At 36.9% G+C, this 22,081-nt stretch overlaps 1 protein-coding gene across 1 annotated transcript in view; it reads left to right on the top strand.

Annotated features, from left to right (window-relative positions):
• The window catches only part of CSMD1 (CUB and Sushi multiple domains 1), a 1,692,034-nt gene that overhangs the window by 1,335,011 nt on the left and 334,942 nt on the right, over positions 1–22,081 (top strand). Inside the window, exons 27-30 of the mRNA XM_077812120.1 lie at positions 6,951–7,142; positions 9,995–10,133; positions 13,971–14,158; positions 19,727–19,921. Of these exons, the coding sequence (XP_077668246.1) occupies positions 6,951–7,142; positions 9,995–10,133; positions 13,971–14,158; positions 19,727–19,921 (714 nt within the window). The remainder of the gene's footprint in view (positions 1–6,950; positions 7,143–9,994; positions 10,134–13,970; positions 14,159–19,726; positions 19,922–22,081) is intronic.

Genomic DNA, 22,081 nt, shown 5'->3' with positions numbered 1-22,081 from the left:
GAGGAGGTAATCAGAGGTGTCCAAAAACAAAACAGCAAAGTGTCAGGTCTCATTAACAGTGTACAGTCCAGAGATTATAAAGGTCATGTGTGGGAGGAGGGTTTGAAAAAAACAACAACTAAAACCAAAAAAGAAAGAGTAGCGATGGTTATGATAGATACCAGGGGAATCCTTAGTGAGGGGGCAGCAGTCCAGTTTGGCTTCTTTTGGGAAGCCAGAGTGGCACAAGGGAGTGAAGTGGGGAAGAGAATCTGCCACAATTTACACTGATAACATGATGGGTGATGGGGGAAGGGAGGGAATTCTCAAAGTAAAAACAGAACCTAAAGCATAAAGCAATATACTTGTTTGCTTCCGTTTTTTGTCCTTTTAGTAGTAGTAGTATTAATTTGGATTATGATAGCACACACAATCTCCAATCAGAATTGGGGCAACATTTTGAAAGTCGCTGTACAAAAACACAGGACTATTTAGTCCCTGTTGTACTATGATCTTTTAAGTTAAGAGGCACTGCAACAAATGAGTGCAACAAACAAGAGGAGTGGAGAGGGAGGTTGAAGGAAGTGAGATACCATCACATGGTTATATGGACTAGCTATGTATAGAACCAGGTGGTTCCAAGTAATTTCAGAACATGTTTCTTTTTTTTTTTTAAAAATAACAACAGCTATACCTGACTGTTTCTCCGATAGCCATAATAAATTTGCTGATTTCATGTAGGCATCAGAGCACAGGTGTTTCATGAAGGGATATCCAAAAGTGGAGATAATAGAGGCATTTATTAATCAATTTAGGGAGGATGTTCCAGGTACAAGGGGAAGCATGGAAGAAAGGAGAGATATTTCAGGGAGAGAAGTGGACAAATGAGTATTATAGGCTGTCATGATGGGAGATGAGCACATAAGTATGGTAGGGAAGAGTTACACAGGGCATTCAGGATGGTGACAAGCAGCTTAAACCTGATTCAGGGAAGAAGGAGCCAGTAGAGGAAGTATTTATTTGTTTAGGCATTTATATGTCAGTAATGGTGATTGTGGTATTAGTTTTAATGGTGTGCTTATTGCATTGTATTTGGTTTTGTATTTTTCTTGAAAATGTGTTATGCAGCCAAATAATAGCAATCCAAGGAGGGGAGGTTGCCAGCATGGTTCTCTCCTTCTACACTATACACATATCTCTTTCTCTCCTTCTTCTTCTTCTTCGAGTGATGGTCCCTATTGTGTTCCACTGAGGGTTTACTCATGCATGCCATGCATCCAGAGCCAGAGAATTTGAAAGTAGTAGTGTCCGTTGGTCCATGTGCCCTTGTTTCACCTCATAGTTCTGTCTGAGGCAATAAATGGTGGGGAAAACTGACTTTGTCTCCAGTTCCTTCTCACCACCATATGGTCCAAGTCACAGCTGCTAGTTTCCCTCATCACCCTCTTGCCATGGCAGGACACACTGTATTTATATATCTGTTGACTAACTAGGTTTTGGAAAGGTCTCCTCAGGACTTTCCCACCCATACAACCTATCACCCCCCAGTAGCACCTCAATCTCGTTCTATCAGTGTTAATGAAACTGCCCTTGGAGTCGCTGGCTTCATGCTCTATGCCCCTCATTTCCATGAAAATCACCTTTCTAGTGGCTATTACTTTGGAGAGATGGGTAGATGAACTTCCGGCCATGATGGTGTATTCCCCTTTCACCACATTTCATGACAAAGTCTCCCTGTGCCTACATCCAAGTTTCTATCAAAGGTCGTATCTCGGTTTCATCCCAACCAACCCATACACTTACCTGATTTCTTTCCAAAGCCTCACACCTCAGCAGAGAAGTGAAACCTTCACTCCTTTGATGTCCACATGGCCTTGACCTTCTACTGACAGAGGGCAAGACCAATCAGGAAGTCCTGTACACTGCTTATTAAGGGGACAGGAGAGGATTAAGGGGCAGGCAATCTCCATAGGATTTCCAAGGATGGTGTATTACACTGTTATCAGTTGTCAGGACTGCCTTCGCCCTGGACGGAGAGCCCATTCCACGAGAGCCCAGACATTGGCTACAGCCACACTCCATTGCGTGTCACTTCCAGACATACGTGGGGCCGCCACATGGAGTTTGGAGCATACCTTTGCTGTGTACTACACCTTTGTGCAGGACTTTGTGATGGACACATCATTTGGTGTGGCTACCCTCCATTCAACCATTTCTTCCTCTTCCTCGCACCTTCCTCTAAATTAGGTGCTGCTTGTTAATCACCCTCAATGAAATACAATAGGAACCATCACCTGAAGAAGCAAAGGAGATTACTTAACTGCAACTGGAGGTTCTTTCAGATGGGTGGTTCCACTTCTGTATTACACTTCTTTTTGATTTGCAATGGAGAAGGAACTGAAGATGCGGTCGGTCTGCCCCAACATTTATCACATCAGATAAAAGCATGAGGCAAAGCAAGGGTGCGTGCATGGATCAACGGAAACTGCTACTTTCAAATTCTCCAGCTCTGGATGCATGGCTTGGATGCGTAAACCCTCAGTTGAATACACAGAGGGATCCCATATCTCAAAGGAGCTCCAGTTACAGGCAAATAACCTCCGTGTCTTTAGTATGGAAGAAAATGAATGGGCATAGTCTATGTAAAAAGAGATAGGAGTCACTGTCATTTTAACTGCATAAATTAATTTTTTAAAGGGCAGTGCTGCATTTAATTGCATTTAGTAAGGTACTTGCTCAGTATGAGTTTGGGCACTGAAGGTTAGAGCCTAATTCTGCCATCCATGCTCACACTGAAGAGCACTTTGTGAATATTCATAGATCTTAAGAGCAGAAAGGACCATTCTGATCATCTACTCTGATATCCTGCATAACACAGGCCCACAGAATCTCACCCAGTAATTCCTCATCGAGCCCATAACTTCTGTATGAATCCTAACATATGTTTTAGAAAGATGTCTTGATTTAAAAATATCACCAAGAGATGGAGAATCCATCCTAGGTAAATTATTCCAATAGTTAATTACCCTTATTGTTTAAAACGTGTGCTTTATATTTAGTATGAATGTATCCAGCTTCAACTAGACAATTCCCATGGACTTTTTTGGGACTACTCATAGAGTATTACTATTACCAGCAGGACAGTGGGGTGGGAGGAGGTATTGTTTCATATTCTCTGTGTATATATAAAGTCTGCTGCAGTTTCCACGGTATGCATCTGATGAAGTGAGCTGTAGCTCACGAAAGCTCATGCTCAAATAAATTGGTTAGTCTCTAAGGTGCCACAAGGACTCCTTTTCTTTTTTCATAGAGTGAGAGAGTTCTCAACATGAGTAAGAGTTACAGAATATAGCAATGTGTTCCTCCTATGTTGTTTTTTTTTCTGGAAGAGTACCGAAAATGTAAAATGCACTGTTCTATATGAATTCTGCTGTTTCCTTGTAGTCTCTTCTTTAAGGATAAAGAGATACCTACAGTGTTAATTAAGCTGTAGAGACTGAAAATTGACTATGTAATTTCAGTTTAAATGCAGGTCACTTCAGATAATGTCTATTATACCAATAGGTTACCTGATTTTTTTTCCTTCAGTCTAAAGGTCAACAAAAGCTATCTAATTTAATATTTCAACTACTCTGTGTCAGGGGAGTCATATTAATTCAGTGCAATAGACCCCATTAAATTTTGAACTGTGATCCATGGTATGGATTACAATCACAGAATCATAGAAATGTAGGGCTGGAAAGGATCTTGAGATATCATCAAATCCAACCCCTTGCACTGAGGCAGGACTAAGTAAACCTAGACCATCCCTGACAGGTGTTTGTCTAACCTGTTCTTAAAAACTTCCAGTGATGGGGATTCCAAAGCCTCCCTTGGAAGCCTATTCCAGAGCATAATTACCCTTACGGTTGGAAAGTTTTTCCTACTAACTAATCTAAATCTCCCCTGTTGCAAATCAAGCCTACTTGCAGTCTTCTTCTTAGCATATGCATGGCATGCCTTAGGTTGCACATGGGCAGCGTTCATCACTGAATTTGGTCTGCTGGATGGATCATTAGCTTCCCCAGCCCATGCCAGGTACTTATGGGGAGTGAGACATGAACACTGATCCATGCCTCCCAGCCTACCTGCAGTCCACAAGGAGGACAATTGATCATGGTCCTCTTTTTATAACAACCCTTAACATATTTGAAGACTGGTATCAGGTCCACAGTTCTTTTCTCAAGACTAAACATGTCTAGTATTTTTAACCTTTCCTCATAGGTTAGGTTTTCTAAACCTTGTATCATGTTTTTTTTGCTATCCTCCGGAATCTCTCCAGTTCGTCCCTATCTTTCTTAAAATGTGGTGCCCAGAATTGGACACCTCACTCTAGCTGCGGCCTCAACAGTATTTCCCCTTTTTTCTTGGTGGATTCCATATCTTTCCAGCAGACCACTTTCCCGAAACAGCATCCCATGGTTGAGGAAGCTGAAGCCCTCCCATTGACACTGTTTCTGCAGCCAAGCATGGACTTAAAAATGTCATTCTGGTTTTAGAGATATTACTGTTTCCAGAAATATTTTCCTTTTTAAATCTAAGAAATATTACTGCAATCAGTAATGCCTGTAAAACTGGAATGAACTTTTTAAAGTGTGCCCACTATATAAATTTAAAACCACATACTCTCCTCAATCCATACTGGGCACCCACTCCTATCAATTATAGGTTTGTAAAAAAAATCGGTGTTAGAATACCATCTATATGTAGTAAGTAAACTTTTAATTAAGGTCATTAATTGTTCAATACATTATTATCACATCTAGCACCACTCTGATGAAAATAGGCTTACTATTTAGACCACCCCTAATTCTGCCCTGTGTTTCTCATTCTTCCCCAGTTTTCTTTTTCTGTTTCTCCCATTTGTCTTGTGTTTATGTCTCTCCACTTCTTCTGTTTGTATTGCCTTTCCACTGGCAACTCCCAGATGCTGCCCTCTGTGGGATTTATTCTTATTACATCTGACAAAATGCCCAGCAACTTAAAAGTTAATGTTGACATTAAACTGTCAGCTTTAGGATTGATATGTTATGCTAATTAATGGAATCAAGGAAGTTCACAGTTCTTAGTCTTTGTGTTGAGCCTTTTTCAGATTCAGGAAGAAAATACAGCATCCATTGCACTTGGAATGTTAACTTGGAGTTATAAACATAAGGGCTAGAAACCTTTTAAGGAATATGAGAGCTTAGATTCTGCAAAATGTGAATATTCTATGAGGCCACATCCCTCAAGAATCCAGCTGCAGGTTGAGTGTTTGACACTGATCTATATGAGAGAACTATTTGTGATGTACATAAGAAATGAAACATCAGTTTACTTTTACTGTACACTTCTGTTCAGCATGTGAACAGAATGCTGCCTCAACCATTTTCTATGGGTACAGAGAAAAACTATGGCTATGGCAACTAATTACACTCAATAAATTGCATGAGGAGGAGAATCTTGCCCAACAAATGCAGGAAGCTGCATTTATGGGAGTATTGTGCTAAACTATGACACATTGGTCATGACAGGTACACCAAAATAATTAAGGGAAATTGTGAAAGGTAGCAAAAAAAAAAAACCCCAACAACATAAAAAACATATAGAAGTTGGGTGTGATCCTACTTTCCTTCTGAGCTAAAATTTCTATTAGTCAGAAGAGTTAGATATGCAAGGGATTGGGCTCTGAGTGAAGGAAGTTCACAGCCACATTGACAAACTTTTTTAAATTTAATGTCTACAAACCTTTTTTGCACAATTACATATTACAGCATAGATGTTCAGAACAATAATTTCCAAAATGGTGTTCACAATCAAAGTAATCATGACCAGTAGCGCACATTGCTGTAGTTTCCCCATGTGTAAAATGTGAACAATGGTTATAAATCTCAAAGTAGTACTGATTGGTTAGAGTGTTTGGACAAAGAAAACATCGTATAATTATTAAGTAGGAATCATCTCAATAAAAACAATAGATAAGGAATGTATCGAGTGGCACAATACAGAGAGGTCATGAAGGTGATGAAGTGAGATTTGACATAACAAATTTCTGTTCCAAGTGAAGTTTAAAAAAAATCTGTACAAAACCAAAACATGACCAAATAACTGGCCAAAACATCACAAGACAAGACAAAACAATTTGCAACAAGAGAACACAAGCCTAATAGTGATGAAGAGAACAAATGTCTGGAGAATAGAGGTGACGCCTCAGTTTGAAAAAGTGTTAATATGTGTTACTCATAAGAGCTAGGGAAAGCAGAGGTAACATGTACAAGGCAGGAACTGTTTTGGTCCATGACTGGGCTGCCTAGGCATTATGATAATAATGATAATTTGTATGGGAGATAAGCATGAGGATTTACTGATCATGAATATCTGATACTCACTATTATGCCATCTGAATACAAATTAAACGTTGTTTGAAATGTTGACCCTAACACATGAAGATGTGATTCGCCTCCTTTGAGTATCCTCTAAGAAGGTTTTACATACCTCTGTAATGCAAACCCCAAGGTTGCACATGGTGGTTTTTTGGTTTGAGTTCCCATGCACATTCCCTTCCCAGGCTGTTAGGCACTCAAAGAGTAAAAGGATGTTATTTACATTCTGACATTTGTCATACACAAATTGTCATATCACTTAAATACGTATTGATAGCTGAAGAAAAGGGAATTGTTAGCTTGTTTGATGGATTAACTGGACAGAAAATGAAGAGCCTTAGTTTATTCCCTATCAGGCCATGTTTTTCACCTGAAGAAACTGGCCAGAAGCCAACATAAGCATAATGCATCTCAGTGAGAAAATTTTGTAGAAACAAACTACCTTCCATGATAACAGATAAGCAAATAATATTGTCTCTGATTAGATGCTCCTGTAAAATGTTGCACTGTGTATTTATTAAAATATAGTACATATATCTTAAATATGTTAATTTCATTGTTTTCTTATAGCATCAGTTGCATCAACATGTAATGATCCTGGGACTCCACAGAATGGTACCAGATATGGAGACAGCAGAGAGCCTGGGGATACCACCACCTTTCAGTGTGACCCAGGGTATCAGCTCCAAGGACAGGCCAAAATTACTTGTGTGCAGTTGAATAACCGATTCTTTTGGCAACCCGATCCTCCGACATGCATAGGTATTGAGATCAAATGTTAGCGTTGGACTTGAAGCTAATGCAGATCATATTCCAGTTTTTAAATTGTCCAACCAGTGACCCTACCATGGTGATGTGAAAGTAGTGCTTTTTTAGAAAACTCAGTCTTTCAGTACTTACAAATACTGACAGTCTGATTCTCAAGATGAATGCTATTATAGATTTTTCCAGCATAGTCTATTTTTGAAAATTTGTTTACAGTGAAGGTGACAAGCTTCAAGAAATTGTTTATTAAGTGCAAGACAGCATGGTCAGATAGTTAACGCAGGGGACTTGGAGTCAAAGCAGCTGGGTGCTACTTATGACTTTGCCACTACTTTACTGTGTGACCTTGGCTAAGTCACTTGATTTCTCTGTGCTACAGTTTCCCTGTCTCAATAAAACAGAGACACTAATATATACCTATATACTATAGATATTTCGGACTCTAAGGTGAAAGGTACCAAATAAGTAAAAAGTATCAAGTATCATATTACTGTTTATACTGTTTATACTTTATACTATCAAATTTGTCATTTTTAAACCCTAGTCAGGTGAGAATCAGGGGCCATGTAAGAAACTGATCTTACCTTAATACAAAACTCTGTACGAGAAACATTTGACTTGAATTAAAAAAGCAAAAGTCCGTGGTTAAACTGAAGATTGTTTTTCTTCATTTTGGATAAAACCAACAAACTGATTCTCTCATGAGTATGACTCTCTATGCAGTAATTTGTTTGCATGCATTAAGTTTTATCTTCTCAGAAAATTTTAAGATAGATACATATGTACATACAGAGGGAAGGTCAGACTGCCACTGCTGCCCAAAGAATGTAAATAAAAGTTCTTTTGCATGTCCATTTGTGGAATTGTCTGGAAGGAATAAAGTTTCCTGCCTTTCACTATTCTTGATACCTTCCACCCTACATATATGGAATGTCACTTCCATGGGGCTCTGGTTAGTGCATGAAAAGGCTGGGGCCTGGAAGTCTTACTGAGGTATGTTATAGGGACATCACTGTTATAGGGACATCACTGTTTTGCTGCTAGGTAGGGTTCTTGTCATCTAATTAACACGTATGCTGCATACTCCATGTAGCATTAGAGAGTGCCAGAACCCAGATGGCTTGAACAGCTCCCTTGGGTCATCAGCTGCAAACTTTAATAATTTTCCTTCTTGACTGGACCTTTACGGTCGCCAAATTGCTCTGAGATAGGTTGGACACTTTATTTAATAACCCTTTAGGGTCAGATAGTGTTTGTTCCCCTCACAGTTGACCACTAGGTTGTGTACAAGCCTTTCTTCCCTCTTTCCTTTAGGCCCCTTCTGCAGAGGCTGATTACAGCACAGTTGCATTCCTTATACTTCCCCTGAATGCAAGTATAGTTCCTGGCTAGTATTACTAGCTCTCTCAGAAGTAATAGGAAGTATGTAAGACAAAGTCCCCATCCATTTCCCAATTCCATACAGGTAGCAGATTTAGAGCATTACATGCACTGCAAAATGTCTTTCAAAGTTCCCATTTGTGCAATGCAGCACTGCATAAGGACAAGTTTGGACATCTGATGGTTACAGCAAATGAAACAATTTTTAATCCATGAATCATCAAGTAATAATTCCCTGAGATTTGGGTCCACCCCTAAATAAAGAGTTTAGAGATAGGACAAAACTTATAGAGTTCTGGATTATGAAGATCAAATTTTCTAGGGTATTAATTCAATTGTAATAAAACCCAGTGCTTTGTCCAATTAACATACTTCAATTTGTATCTCTTTACAGCCTGTTTTAAAAATCTAAATTTTAATTAATCTGCTGAGAGAGTAACTTGTAGTGAAATGATATGCACATACTTAATATTCCATTTTCGTCAGGGTGACCTTGAGGGGGTTTTCCGTTTAAAATAATCTTTACTGTCATATATACGGCAGTATTGGAATCCTCAGAGTTCTATAAAGCCATGATATACAGCTTTTAAAATTCTCATATAGTTCTTATTCCACTATATTGTGGATGGCTGAGATTTAATAGCTATACTTATTAACGTTCTGTACACGGTCAGACCACTATTCACATTTGTTTAACATTTTATGCTGCATTTATACTTTATACCTTTCCTGAGTATGCTCATGTGTTTTATCTCAAGCTAAGTCATCAGAAGACATTGAAGATTTGTGTATATTTACTAAAATAATTACCTATAAAAGGAACCATGCTGTTAATTTGTTTTTTAAACACAGCTTGGCTGATTACTAATACTTACTTCAGTCACAATGGTAGGAGCTCTGCACCTCTGCAAACCGCACTTATTGCTCACATATTTAAATTCTGATTTAGGCACCTAACTTCAGAATTTTGGTTTGAGTTAGCTGTGTGGTTTTCTTTGTTTGTTTGTTTGTTTTTGCCCAAGTGCCTGGATCTGTGAATTGGGTAACACCTTTATTAATTGGATCAAAGTATTTTATATTTCTTCTATGGCCAAAGGTAAATAGCATCATTAAGCATCAATTACTATTGGGCCCTCCCACTTCTGACAGTGAAGTTTGTCAGGTGAATGATAAATACTTTGTTAGTGCAGCTGGAATTAAATCACTAAGCAAATCCAAAGACCTTATTACTTAGATTTCTATTGAATTTTCAGATTTTAGGAAAACTTTCTTTTTGAATTAAATTGGAGAAAATATGTGTAACACAGGATGTGTTTGTTGTTGGGACTGCAAAGAGATCATTTGTTGGGAATGGAAAAACTATTCTGACTTTTTTTTTAAAAAAAGCCAAATCATTCTTATTTGAACAGTTTGTCTGTGATTTTTAGTTTAACATGTAACTGCTTTCTTTTTCCTTTTTGTATTGACAGCTGCATGTGGAGGAAACCTGACAGGTCCAGCAGGTGTTATTTTATCACCTAACTACCCACAGCCATATCCTCCTGGGAAGGAATGTGACTGGAGAATAAAAGTAAACCCTGACTTTGTCATTGCCTTGATATTCAAAAGGTACTATTTCTAGAAAAACACCTTTGTGTACCAGGTTTTTAAATTAAAAATTATATAATTGATCACTACATAGAATTCCCAATTACATTTCCTAAGCCCTACAGCATGTATCTAATACCTAATTGCTTCAGAATAATATGAAAGAAACAAAATATTTAGCTTTATAGCATTTTTTTGGTGCCCAATGTGTAAGCAGCAAAAAAACATATGTGATGTGTGGGGTATAATGCTTTAAAAAAAACATTTAATTTGTATCATATGTCACACCATTGACCATTTGAGTGGGATAGCTCTATATTAATGGGGAATAATACTTCCAGAGTGTTTGAAATACATGTATTTCATTGTCATATTAATGCAATGTCCGCACTGTGTGATACCTAATTCATCTGTATATCATCTAATGTCTGGTGAAGTCTTCAGGCTAATATTAAATAGTGTATTATCATGAAAATATGAATCATTTGCAAGAACTGTGAAGGTAGGGTTCACTAAGTTATCAAATTGAATTAACCCTTCAGAGAAATACTTTAACTTTATGTAATAATGGTCACTTAATAAGCAAAGATGATTATTCTGAAAATGTATTCTTATTGTGTAACATCTAGTAGATGTAGTTCCAATCTAATATGTTTAGACTCAACTTTAAGTTTGTCTGGAAGGATCTTTTTAAACGAAGGAGTCACTCTTGCATTTATTGGATTTCATTGTTTGCAATTCTGGAGCACTGATAAAGTGCTGAGAATGCTCAGCTCCCATTGACGTCAGCGGGAGTTGGGTCTTGCAGGCCAGGGTGCAGAATGCGGTAGTTGCCTGTTATGCTGTGGGCTAGTTTAGTATCACATAGTCTGCATGTCTGAAGTAGTGAGCTTTTATACATGAAGACATCTACCTTTTTCACAATTGGTCATAGTTTGTATTACTAGTGTGTTCTACCAGATATAAAATCCTTGCAGAGGCTCCTCCCTGTGCTCATTTGAAAAATTTCATTGAACTGAATTGAGGCTTATTCATTTTAAAATATTTAAATGCCTTTATGCTTCTGGATGATTACATCTCTTCTCATTTACTTTAATCCCCTTAATATATTTAACAATAACAAATGTTCTCTGATTACATTTTAGTGTTGCTGTTTTTAACAATTGTTCTTTACATATCAATTGCTTTGGCACTGACATTTCATTCCATCCACTCATATTTATGGGAGGAATACAGCATTGATTACCTAGTAGAAGCAACCGTAGTAATCACATTCCTAAGGTCAATTCAAACATTCCATAGGGCAGATACATTGTTTTTATTCAGATGAAAAGATAACTTGCTGTATCATACATTTTTTTCTATGAACAGAATTCCCATTGATTTCCACAAGAGTTCCCCAGTTGAAGAGTGGGCAACATCTGTCCCAAGATGTTCTGTAGGCTGGGTGACTAACATACAATAGTTTCAGCTTTGTGGGAAGTTCTCTCTGTATGTTGCAAGGGTGACAACAAGGGAGGAGTTTGGTACAAGAAAGGAATGGTATAAAGAGTATTTTAACATGAGAGCCTTTGGTACGAACATATTTGTCCTTCTTGGGATGTGTTGGAAAAGCAAATCTTGAGTAAAAGCCACATTTATATGTCTGATAATGCTGTATTCTGCAAAAACAAAAACTGAATGGGCTGGTGAAAATGCCTAGGTATAAGAACAAGGAATCTTCAACAGTTTTTGGCTATTTCTGTTTCATGTTTTGTTAAAATGATTACTGCACATGTGCAATTGTTTTTCAACTAAAATGTTATAAGGTGTTAAATATGTAGATCTCTTTGACATGCACTATAGTTGGATTGATAAAAAAGACCAAAAAATTTGAAGAGGTCTTTATTGACTTCATGCTTTTTTATGCTTCACCACTACACTTGGAATAGATTCCCACTTTGCCGATGTCAGCTGCCACCCGACTTCCCTAGATCCTTCCTTGGAACCAAATTCTTTCATGCAGATGTCTTACTGTATGTTACTCTCATGGACAGTCCAACTTCCTTGTATTAAACATTGATTTGTGTAATGTATTGGAGTTAGACTGAGGGCAAAGACCTTGGACTAAGCCCTCCATTGTGTTTTGCCACTGGGGCAATCTGGCAGTAAAGCTGGTAATACCCAGCCTTAGGGAGATCATCCCACTATAAGAAGTATTATCCATTGGTGTTCAACTAGCCTAGAGACTCTCTTGCCACTTGCATCCCTATTGCTAGTATAGGAGACAAGGCCAGGATACCTCAATATTGATGCTTTTTCTTCACTATGAAAAAAGGTGTATTTTTTACTATGGGGCAGCCTTTTTAATTTTAATTTGACCTGCGATCTTGTGTGAAAACTGCAAACAGCCTTATTTTCATTAGGAATTTAACTTGAGTTAGTTATAAATTAAGAAAACACCTTTGTTTCCACAGTGAAGACAAGGCCTAAGACATTCTTGTCTACCATTTCATCTTCTTGAGGCAATTGGCAGGTGAAATAACCGAAGTCTTGTGTACACAGTGTGGCAGTGTGCACTAGGTGAGTTTTAATTCTAAAGAACACCATGTGGTGTACTAACTGGCCCATGTAGACTCTGTTGATGTGAAGTAAAAGTTCCCCAGTGTGCATTATTGTGCAGCAGCAGAGCTATGTGGGCCAGTTAGTACACAACATGTTGATGTGCTTTAGAAATGAAAATGTGCTTTCTTGTGCACATTGGTCCACCAGGTAACAAGCCCTTACAAGAGCCTGTGCTGTTCACTTCTTAGTCATAGCCGAGGACCCAGTCCACTGTCTTCTTATATGTCTTGGAAAGGTCCCTATGTAGAGTAATAGCACTCCCTAAATAATAACAATAATCATAATCAGAGAAGAAAAAAAAGAAGAAAATTCAACTGCAATACTTATAACAGAGACAACAAAATATTTATTTATGGCTTTGTATCCAGAAGGTGATTAGGAAGAAAAGAAAGCAAAACCCACAACCCCCCTGCCTACTTGTCTTTCATTGTTGAGCTTCATGTAGCTCTTGGACCTTCTCCACTGCAGCAATTTTTCAGGTTCTGTCCATCTCTTTATAAGGTTCTCACATTATCATCTTTGTGCCTTCATCCATATAGCCTCCCTGAATTGATCTCAAGGCCACTGCCTAGTCCATGTTAAAGTCTCTCTTAAGGATCCCCTTCTGCTGTACTGCCTTCATTGAATCTAATTGATTTGTACAACGATATAAATATGTGTTGTTCCCCTTCCTGTAATACATTTTAGACCTTACAATACACATATCAATAATGCATTGATTATAATTCAATAATAAAAATACCTAGCTCTTACATAGAGTTCATAGATCACAAAGCACTTTACAAAGGAGATCAATAACATTTGCCCATGTTATAGATGGTGAAACTGAGGCACAGAGGAGAAGTGACTTTCCCAAAGTCACCCAGCAGAACTGGGCATAGAACCTAGGTCTCCCAGGTTTCAGTCTAGTGTGGTATTCACTAAGAAACTCTCCCTAAATTAAATTCTAAAATTTTACAGTTAATGTTCTAAACTACAGTAAATGCTACAGTTTAATCTAAGTGTGTACCAACAAAAATAAGTTACAGTGTTGGGAGCTCTTCACATCAGGGCAGTTTGGTTTAAATTAGACATTGATCAATTAATGTTTACAAGGCATGTTGTATTTGGATTGTGGGATATACTTTAAAGACTCCTTTATTTCTGCAGATGAAAACATGTTTTTTTAAAAAAGAAAAGGCAGCCACAGCATTAAAGTAGTAAATAATTTCTCAAAAAATAGAGACAATGTCATTCTCTTTTCCTTTATTTCAGTTTCAATATGGAGCCCAGTTATGATTTTCTACATATTTATGAAGGGGAAGATTCTAACAGTCCTCTAATTGGCAGTTTTCAAGGCTCCCAGGCACCTGAAAGAATAGAGAGCAGTGCCAATAGTCTATTTCTAGCATTTCGCAGTGATGCTTCTGTTGGCATGTCAGGATTCGCCATTGAATACAAAGGTACTGTTGTTAACATAATATGTGTCAACACACAGAAGGAAAGTGTCTCAAATTAGGATTAATTAAAATTATATTTATACACATAATACACTTATTTTTCATATGTTTGTAATTGTTGTGTGAATGCATATAAATATATTTAAAAGTTAAGCTATACATAATAAATAATGTTTTTTGTACTCTTTTATCTTTTAACATATTGGTGTTGTGTAATTAGTTGATGATAGTCTTATGTTGGTGGTATATCACTTTATATCAGCCCTGTGAAAATGTTCAGTGTAAAAACAATGTAGAAAATGCTATTTTAAATAATATTTGATTCATTCAAAGATACAAGTTTATAATTTTATAATTTTATTATAAGTTATTATTATAAGTTTATAATTTTTTGTTTCAATTTATGTTTAAAAAAAGCCTTTGCAAATGATGAGGTACATAAAAAGGCAATTTTTCTCCTTTTATTTTGACATCCCTGCACACTCTCATTTTCTAAAAGGAAGGGGAAATGGTGCAAATAAAAAAAAATAGCCAATGTTATTTAGAAAGTATTCTACTGAAATGGAATTGTCTCACCCAATTAGAATACAGGAATGTTGTACATTTACTGATACATTCCAATGCATTTTTTTTCTCTACACTTTGGTTGTGGGTGATTTGCAGCATGGTGTACGTATACATTGTATGGCTATTTCAGAATAACCATGGAGTATGTGAATCCTTGTAATTTGGCTGGCAGTCATTATTAGCCAGAGTACAAGGATTTATATAATCACTTTTTGGTTATTTCTCAATAACCATCCTGTGAATATGCAACATTTTCTTCTCAAATGAGCAGCTATTTCTCTGCTTAAATTGGCATCTGTGCTCAGAATTTTCAAGCTTTCAGCCTCAAAGATACTGCCTCAGCTTCCCACTCCAGTCAATTGAAGAAAAACTCCATACTCTGTGTGAAATAAAAGAAAATGAGAAACAAGCAAAACCAAAAGAACATGAATTGTCAACCCACTTAAACCCTGATTCTCATTTATTAACTATCTTCTTTCTTCACCTTTTCCCCTTCAGGCCAGCTAGACTCCTGTCCCCAGAATAACTGTGATATATTTGTGTTTACATTGTTTGTACAAGGAATCCTGGCCTATCTCTTCTGAACTGAATTTGAAACACAAATATTTATTTTATGTAGGAAATAGTAAGGAATAGTATTGCTGAATAGTAAGGAGGGAAAGGTTGCACAAAGGAAATGACATAAAAATTCCCAACTTCCCCTCTTCCTTCTCTACTTGTGTGTGTGTGTGTGTGTGAGAAATGCACAACTAAGTTATATAATTATATCATATATAATAGGTTTTATATTATAAACATATACATATCAAATAACAAAATGTTCTTGAAATATTAAATACAAATAAACAAAGAAAAATGGGCTATCAAACAGCTGAAAGGTAAATTGTTAAATCTAAACTACCTGAAAATGTGTGTATAATAATAATTAATCACTGGAGTGCATGTCCTGTTAACTTGGTAATAACCATATACTGTAGCAATACATTCCAAAACCAAAGGCCTTAGTGTATATTTTCTATAAACATTTCTGCTATTCATCTTGAAGTTATTCAGCCCAGGGTAGACCTTACTTCATAAACAAGCAGATTTTGCAGAGTATTATAATATTCAGAAAAACAACAGAAAGAAAATACAGTAAAAGATAACCATGTTGTATAATATTTGCACCTCCATTAATGTAATTACGCTGCCTGCCAAAAAGTTGTCATACCTTATTATAACAGAAAAAGTATAACATTTTTATCCACTGTAATATGTATCTAATACAGTGCTTCCATTTAATTAACTGCAAAATGCCTTCTAACCATAAAATTATGCTATTTAAAAAACATCTCAACCACATTCTTGAAATAAGGTCATATCTTAATAATGCAAATTATTAATCAATCAATGAATTAAACATCAGAACTAATATTGCCTATTAATCCTTAAAGAATTATTTAAACTTGACACATTAGTATGTTAGATTGGTTAACAATTTGTTCCAGCATAGTAGCTGATAATCTGTCCAATACCTGGGGGATTTCGTGGCTGTGGACTCCTATGAAATTCAGTGTCCTGCTTGCTTGCTTGTTTGTTTATTTATTTATTATTTTGCTAGTTTTCATTAGCTCTTAATGTCTTAAATATAGTGGGTAAAATCCTGGCCCCACTGAAGAAAATGACAAAACTCCCATTGACTTCAGTGGACCCAGGATTTCATGCAAGTCATTTTGTAGTATTTGTACTAAGCTAGATTCACATGGGTGATTTAGGTGCCTAACTACTCCTTTAGGTGCCTAAATTCAACATTTAACCTTCACTAGCATTCATAAAGCCAGCGCTCAGCTTCCACCTAACCTGCGGGTGCCTAAATTCCCTTCCATAAGGGTGTGTGTGTGTGTGTGTGGTTAGCATCACCACTATTTTGTCATCCTTTTCTTTGTGAAGAAGGGCTGATGTGCCTTAAATGCCTAACTCCAGAAGAGGGTTCATGGCTGTGAATGCCAAGTGGAAGGAGGCACAATGGGGGTAGGCCACACTCCTCTCTTTGGTATTTCCTACTGGATAACTTAGGTGGCTTCCTGATCAGTGTGTTGGCTTCTTTGAATCTCTTTCTTAAATACCTAACTTTCCCTATACAATACATGAGGAACTTGGGTGCCAAACTCTAGGTTCTGAATTCCAGTAGGGGAATTCCAGTGGAGGGGTACATTAAAGTTAGGCATTGTAACATCTAAATCTCCCTTGTGAAGTTAGCCAACTATCTTAGAGCAATACAGGTTTCAGAGGGGTAGCCGTGTTAGTCTGTATCAGTTAGGGTCAGTGCTAATGAGGCCAATTCAGTTAGGGTGGATGTGGCCCATTCCCAACAGTTGACAACTGTTTAGCACTGACCCCCAACTTGGTAAGGCAACTCCCATCTTTTCATGTGCTGTATATTTATACCTGTTTACCATATTTTTCACTCCATGCATCTGATGAAGTGGGTTATTGCCCACGAAAGCTTATGCCCAAATAAATTTGTTAGTCTCTAAGGTGCCACAAGGACTCCTCGTTGTTTTTACAAGAATATGCAACCCTTTCATACAAAAAAGTAGCTGCTCTGGCAATGAGTTGCCCAGCGTATACTTTGGTAGTCCTATGGTATTGTCAAATTTAATACCTTATTACTACTATAACTATTTACTTTTTAATTTTGTTATCATTTCATTCAGACTACTATTAGTTTCCTTTACATCTGAAGATAACCAAATTGAAGGTGGTTCTAAATTTATGCTGTTCTGTTATAGTTTGTTATCTTTCTGTATTGACTATTGGGAAATCACTGAATAGTCTGTGATCTTTAGTAAAAAGGTTGATGTAAAACTGAGGATCCTGTAAATTACCATGTTCTTCTGTTCTGTGTGACTGTGTTGAACTCACACAGCTACTCTGTAGTCCATTTGATCACCAAAGAACAGGGAAAATATTAGTTGTACAGCAATTTCCAAAAAGGGCCATATTTTTGCAATTTAATATACCAACTCCATACAGACCAACATAATATATCATTTGAAAGCATATTTTATGCAATTTTAGAGGATGTATGATGTGGAGCTGTGAAGTGGTGACATAAGATATAGGAGAGGCGAAACAATGGTATAGTGTAATTTTCTGCACAGTTCCAGAAACACTGCAACATGATTATGATTATGGTTTTTACTATTTAAGTTAATTTCAACACCTGAATGTGGTGTTCATTGGCCAAAGCTACCAAACAACAATATATTAAAAGATTTTTACTGGTTTTGTGTGGGAAATTTTTTTCCCCCATAAGTGTTTAAGCTGTTTAGCATGTGACAGAAATGGCAAATATTAACATTTTGCAATATATTAACATGAAATGTTTTCACATTGCATTTTTTTAATTGTCAAAGTATCTCACAAGTGATGGTAATTGTTTTCTATATTTTCAACTGGAATTTACTGACCAGGTGAGTCTCTCACTGAAGATTGCGCACCAGTAGCAGTAGGTAACGTGCCCATAGTTTTTACTGCATAGTCGATAGATATAAATGTATGTGAATTCCTAATGTAATGCTTCTCCATTTGTAAGCTTTTGTATAAGCAATATAGCATCTAGCCTGCCTGGCAAAAGGTTTTTTATTTATAATTGCCTATGCATGCAGTACTAGCCTTTGAAATATTCTAGAAAACAACTTTTTAATTCAGGGATACTTATGAATAGGTCAAGATTAGTGCTAGAGATGACAGTATACAGCTTCATATTATGAATATAAAAAACACTCAGAAAAAAGAAGTGATCTAACAAGTAATGAAGACAAAGTCCATGAACAAGATCTTGCCTCTGCACTGAAGAGGTCTGAAGAGCATGTTACAACTCTTTCCAATCATGTCATCAATAATATGACAAATCCATTTGACCCTGAATCACATCCAGATGTGCTTATCAACATATTTACTGGACTGCAAGTAACACCAGATGTACAAGAATCTGCTGAAAATAGAACACGCTAGAGAAGAACAAATGGAGAGATTTGTAAGAGATGAACTTGATTCTGATGGGACATATAGCATCTTCAGCCCAGTCAAGAAATCTGGCATCAAAACATTTGCTGACATGATCAAGAAGACCAAATTTAAATCTTGCAAGGAAGGGCCAATCACAGCAACTGTCAGTCCACAATTTGTTTTCTGCAAGCCCTGTCCTTAGCAAGATTTAGAGATGATGGTTTCAATTGCAGCTGTTCTTAGTCACATAATAGGACCTGTGCCTATGACCCTCTTCCATGCTGATGGAACAATGGGAAGAACAGACAAAGCTGAATTAGGGCATCAGCTGGAAGCTTAAGCTAAAAGAAACCATGAACTAAGAGCATGTGATAAAGAAACCACAGTGTACATCAGAGATAGCATGGCTGTAATACAAATGATGGCTGGCAACAAATCCAGTGTGTTCAACATATGCTTTGAGTTTACCAAAAAATCAATTTGTATATCTTGAAATAATACATACTCATTAAACTAAGAGAAACAAATGCAAATATTTCAGTGGTCATTTTAACTTGTTGCTGGTGTCATTGTTTATCCCCGTTTCTATGGTAATAGCACCACTTAACACTTCCCCATCATACTTCATTATAAAGTAGACATATTAAGCTTTCAAATGATGTATGATGCATGTGTGTGTGTGTGTGAGAGAGAGAGAGAGTTTGTCGGGAAAGTACATTAAATCAATTACTTTGGTGGTGCCTGATGCTCATCTTTATGGAGTTTAAGGCTGTGGCTTGCAGATTTTCTTAATATCTTACTAAATGATGTAGGTGTAATTTTCTTGTCCAGACAGATAAGCTTAGGCAAGCATCAATGACCTCCTAGCAATATTTAACAGTAAGAAAAATGTATTCTAATTACAAGATGGAAACATTAATCTAATTTTAAAACTGAAAATTGTTAAATACGTATTTTAGTACGTATATTGTATTGAGATCACTGTTGTTTATTTATAATCCATTTTAACAGAAAAACCACGGGAAGCTTGTTTTGACCCTGGAAGCATAATGAACGGGACTAGAATTGGAACAGACTTCAAACTTGGGTCGACTATTACTTATCAGTGTGATTCTGGATATAAGATTATTGATCCTTCAACTATAATATGTGTGATTGGTGTTGATGGAAAACCAGCATGGAACAGAGTATTGCCATCTTGTAATGGTATGTATTATATCTGATAGTGTTCAACTTTTGTATAAAGTTAACAGATTCAGAGACTTTTTTTAAATCCTAGAGGTCAAAACACTCAGCCTTTGCCAATAATTACTACACATTAGTGTATGAGATCCCACAAATTTCTATATGTGTATTATGGAACAGATGATTTTGTATTCTGTATAGATGTCCACTGGGTGTTATACTAGACAGAGACCATTTATTATTTTCAAATTAACAGCAACAGCTGTCAAGCTCTAATGACATGGATTATCTCACTGTTTCCTTGTGTTCCCCTTATACTGTTTGTTGTATCCATCTATTGTCTGTTGTGTTATTCTTAGATTGGCAGACCCCTGGGACAGGGACCATCTTTTTGTTGATGGATTCCAAGGCCAGAAGGGACCATCTGGTATAATCTTCTATATAACACAATCCATAGAACTTCCCCAAAATAATTTCTATAGCATACCTTTTAGAAAAATATCCAAACTTAATTTAAAAATTGTCCATGATGGAGAATCCATCACAACCCTTGGTAAATTGTTTCAGCAATTAATTACTCTCAACATTAAAAAAGTATACTTATTTCAAGTCTGAATTTGTCTAGTTTCAACTTCCAGCCTTTGCATCATGTTATACCTTTCTCTGCTATATTGAAGAGCCCATAACTAAATATATGTTCCCTATGTAGATACTTGTAGATCTAGTCACCCCTTAATCTTCTCATTGTTAAGATAAATAGATTGAGCTCTTTGAGTTTTTCACTATAAGGCATACTTTTTAAAAAAAATCCTTTAATCATTATCAAGGCTCTTCTTTGAATCCCTTTCCAATGTATCTACATCCTTCTTGAACTGTGGGCATCAGAACAGGACACAGTATTCTAGCAATGGCCTCACCAGTGCCAAATATAGAGATAAAATAACCTTTCTACACCTCCTCTAAATTCCCCTCCCAAGATTGCACTAGCTCTTTTGGCTACAGGATCACACTGAAAGCTCATGTTAAGCTGATTATCCACCATGACCCCCAAATATTTTTGAGAGTTACTACTTCCTTGGGTTGCAGTCCCCAGCCTGTCAGTATGTATAGATTTACATGTAGCTGTTTGTTTCCTTACAGTAGTTTACCAAGCAATCCAGATCAAACTAAATCAGTGACTTGTCCTCTTTATTATTTACCACTCCTCCAACTTCTTTGTCCTCTGCAAACTTCTTCAGTGAAGCTTTTACATTTTCTTCCAGGTCATGGATAAAAATGTTAAATGGCATAGGGCCAACAACCCTGGCCCTGCAGGACTCCACTGGAAACACACCTGCTTGATGATCATAGAATCATAGAATATTAGGGTTGGAAGAGACCTCAAGAGGTCATCTAGTCCAATCCCCTCCTCAAAGCAGGACCAACACCAACTGATGATGATCACCCTTATACAATTCCACAACCTCCCTAGGCAATTTTGAAACCTATCCATTTAGTGTGTGCCATGTTTATTTTATATTATCCTTGCTTTTATAATCAAAATGTCATGTAGTACCAAGTCAAACACCTTGATATGTGTTTCTAGAGTGTTTAGCACACTAGTCCTAAATCATGACTGATACAAATTATTATTTATAATTGTTGGTAATAGTAAGTTGTCATAAATATAAAGGGAAGGGTAAACCCCTTTAAAATCCCTCCTGGCCAGAGGAAAAATCCTCTCACCTGTAAAGGGTTAAGAAGCCAAAGGTAACCTCGCTGGCACCTGACCAAAATGACCAATGAGAAGACAAGATACTTTCAAAAGCTGGGAGGAGGGAGAGAAACGAAGGGTCTGGGTCTGTCGGTACGCTGCTTTTGCTGGAGATAGAACAGGAATGGAGTCTTAGAACTTTTAGTAAGTAATCTAGCTAGATATGTGTTAGATTATGATTTCTTTAAGTGGCTGAGAAAAGAACTGTGCTGAATAGAATGACTATTTCTGTCTGTGTGTCTTTTTTGTAACTTAAGGTTTTGCCTAGAGGGATTCTCTATGTTTTGAATCTAATTACCCTGTAAGGTATCTACCATCCTGATTTTACAGAGGTGATTCCTTTACTTCTATTTACTTCTATTTCTATTAACAGTCTTCTTGTAAGAAAACTGAGTGCTTTTTCATTGTTCTCAGATCCAAGGGTTTGG

This window comes from Eretmochelys imbricata, chromosome 3, assembly GCF_965152235.1.
Source record: "Eretmochelys imbricata isolate rEreImb1 chromosome 3, rEreImb1.hap1, whole genome shotgun sequence".
In the NCBI taxonomy this organism is placed as follows: domain Eukaryota; kingdom Metazoa; phylum Chordata; order Testudines; family Cheloniidae; genus Eretmochelys; species Eretmochelys imbricata.
The sequence above is the reverse complement of the archived record's forward strand: the minus strand, read 5'-3'. Positions and strand labels throughout refer to the sequence as shown.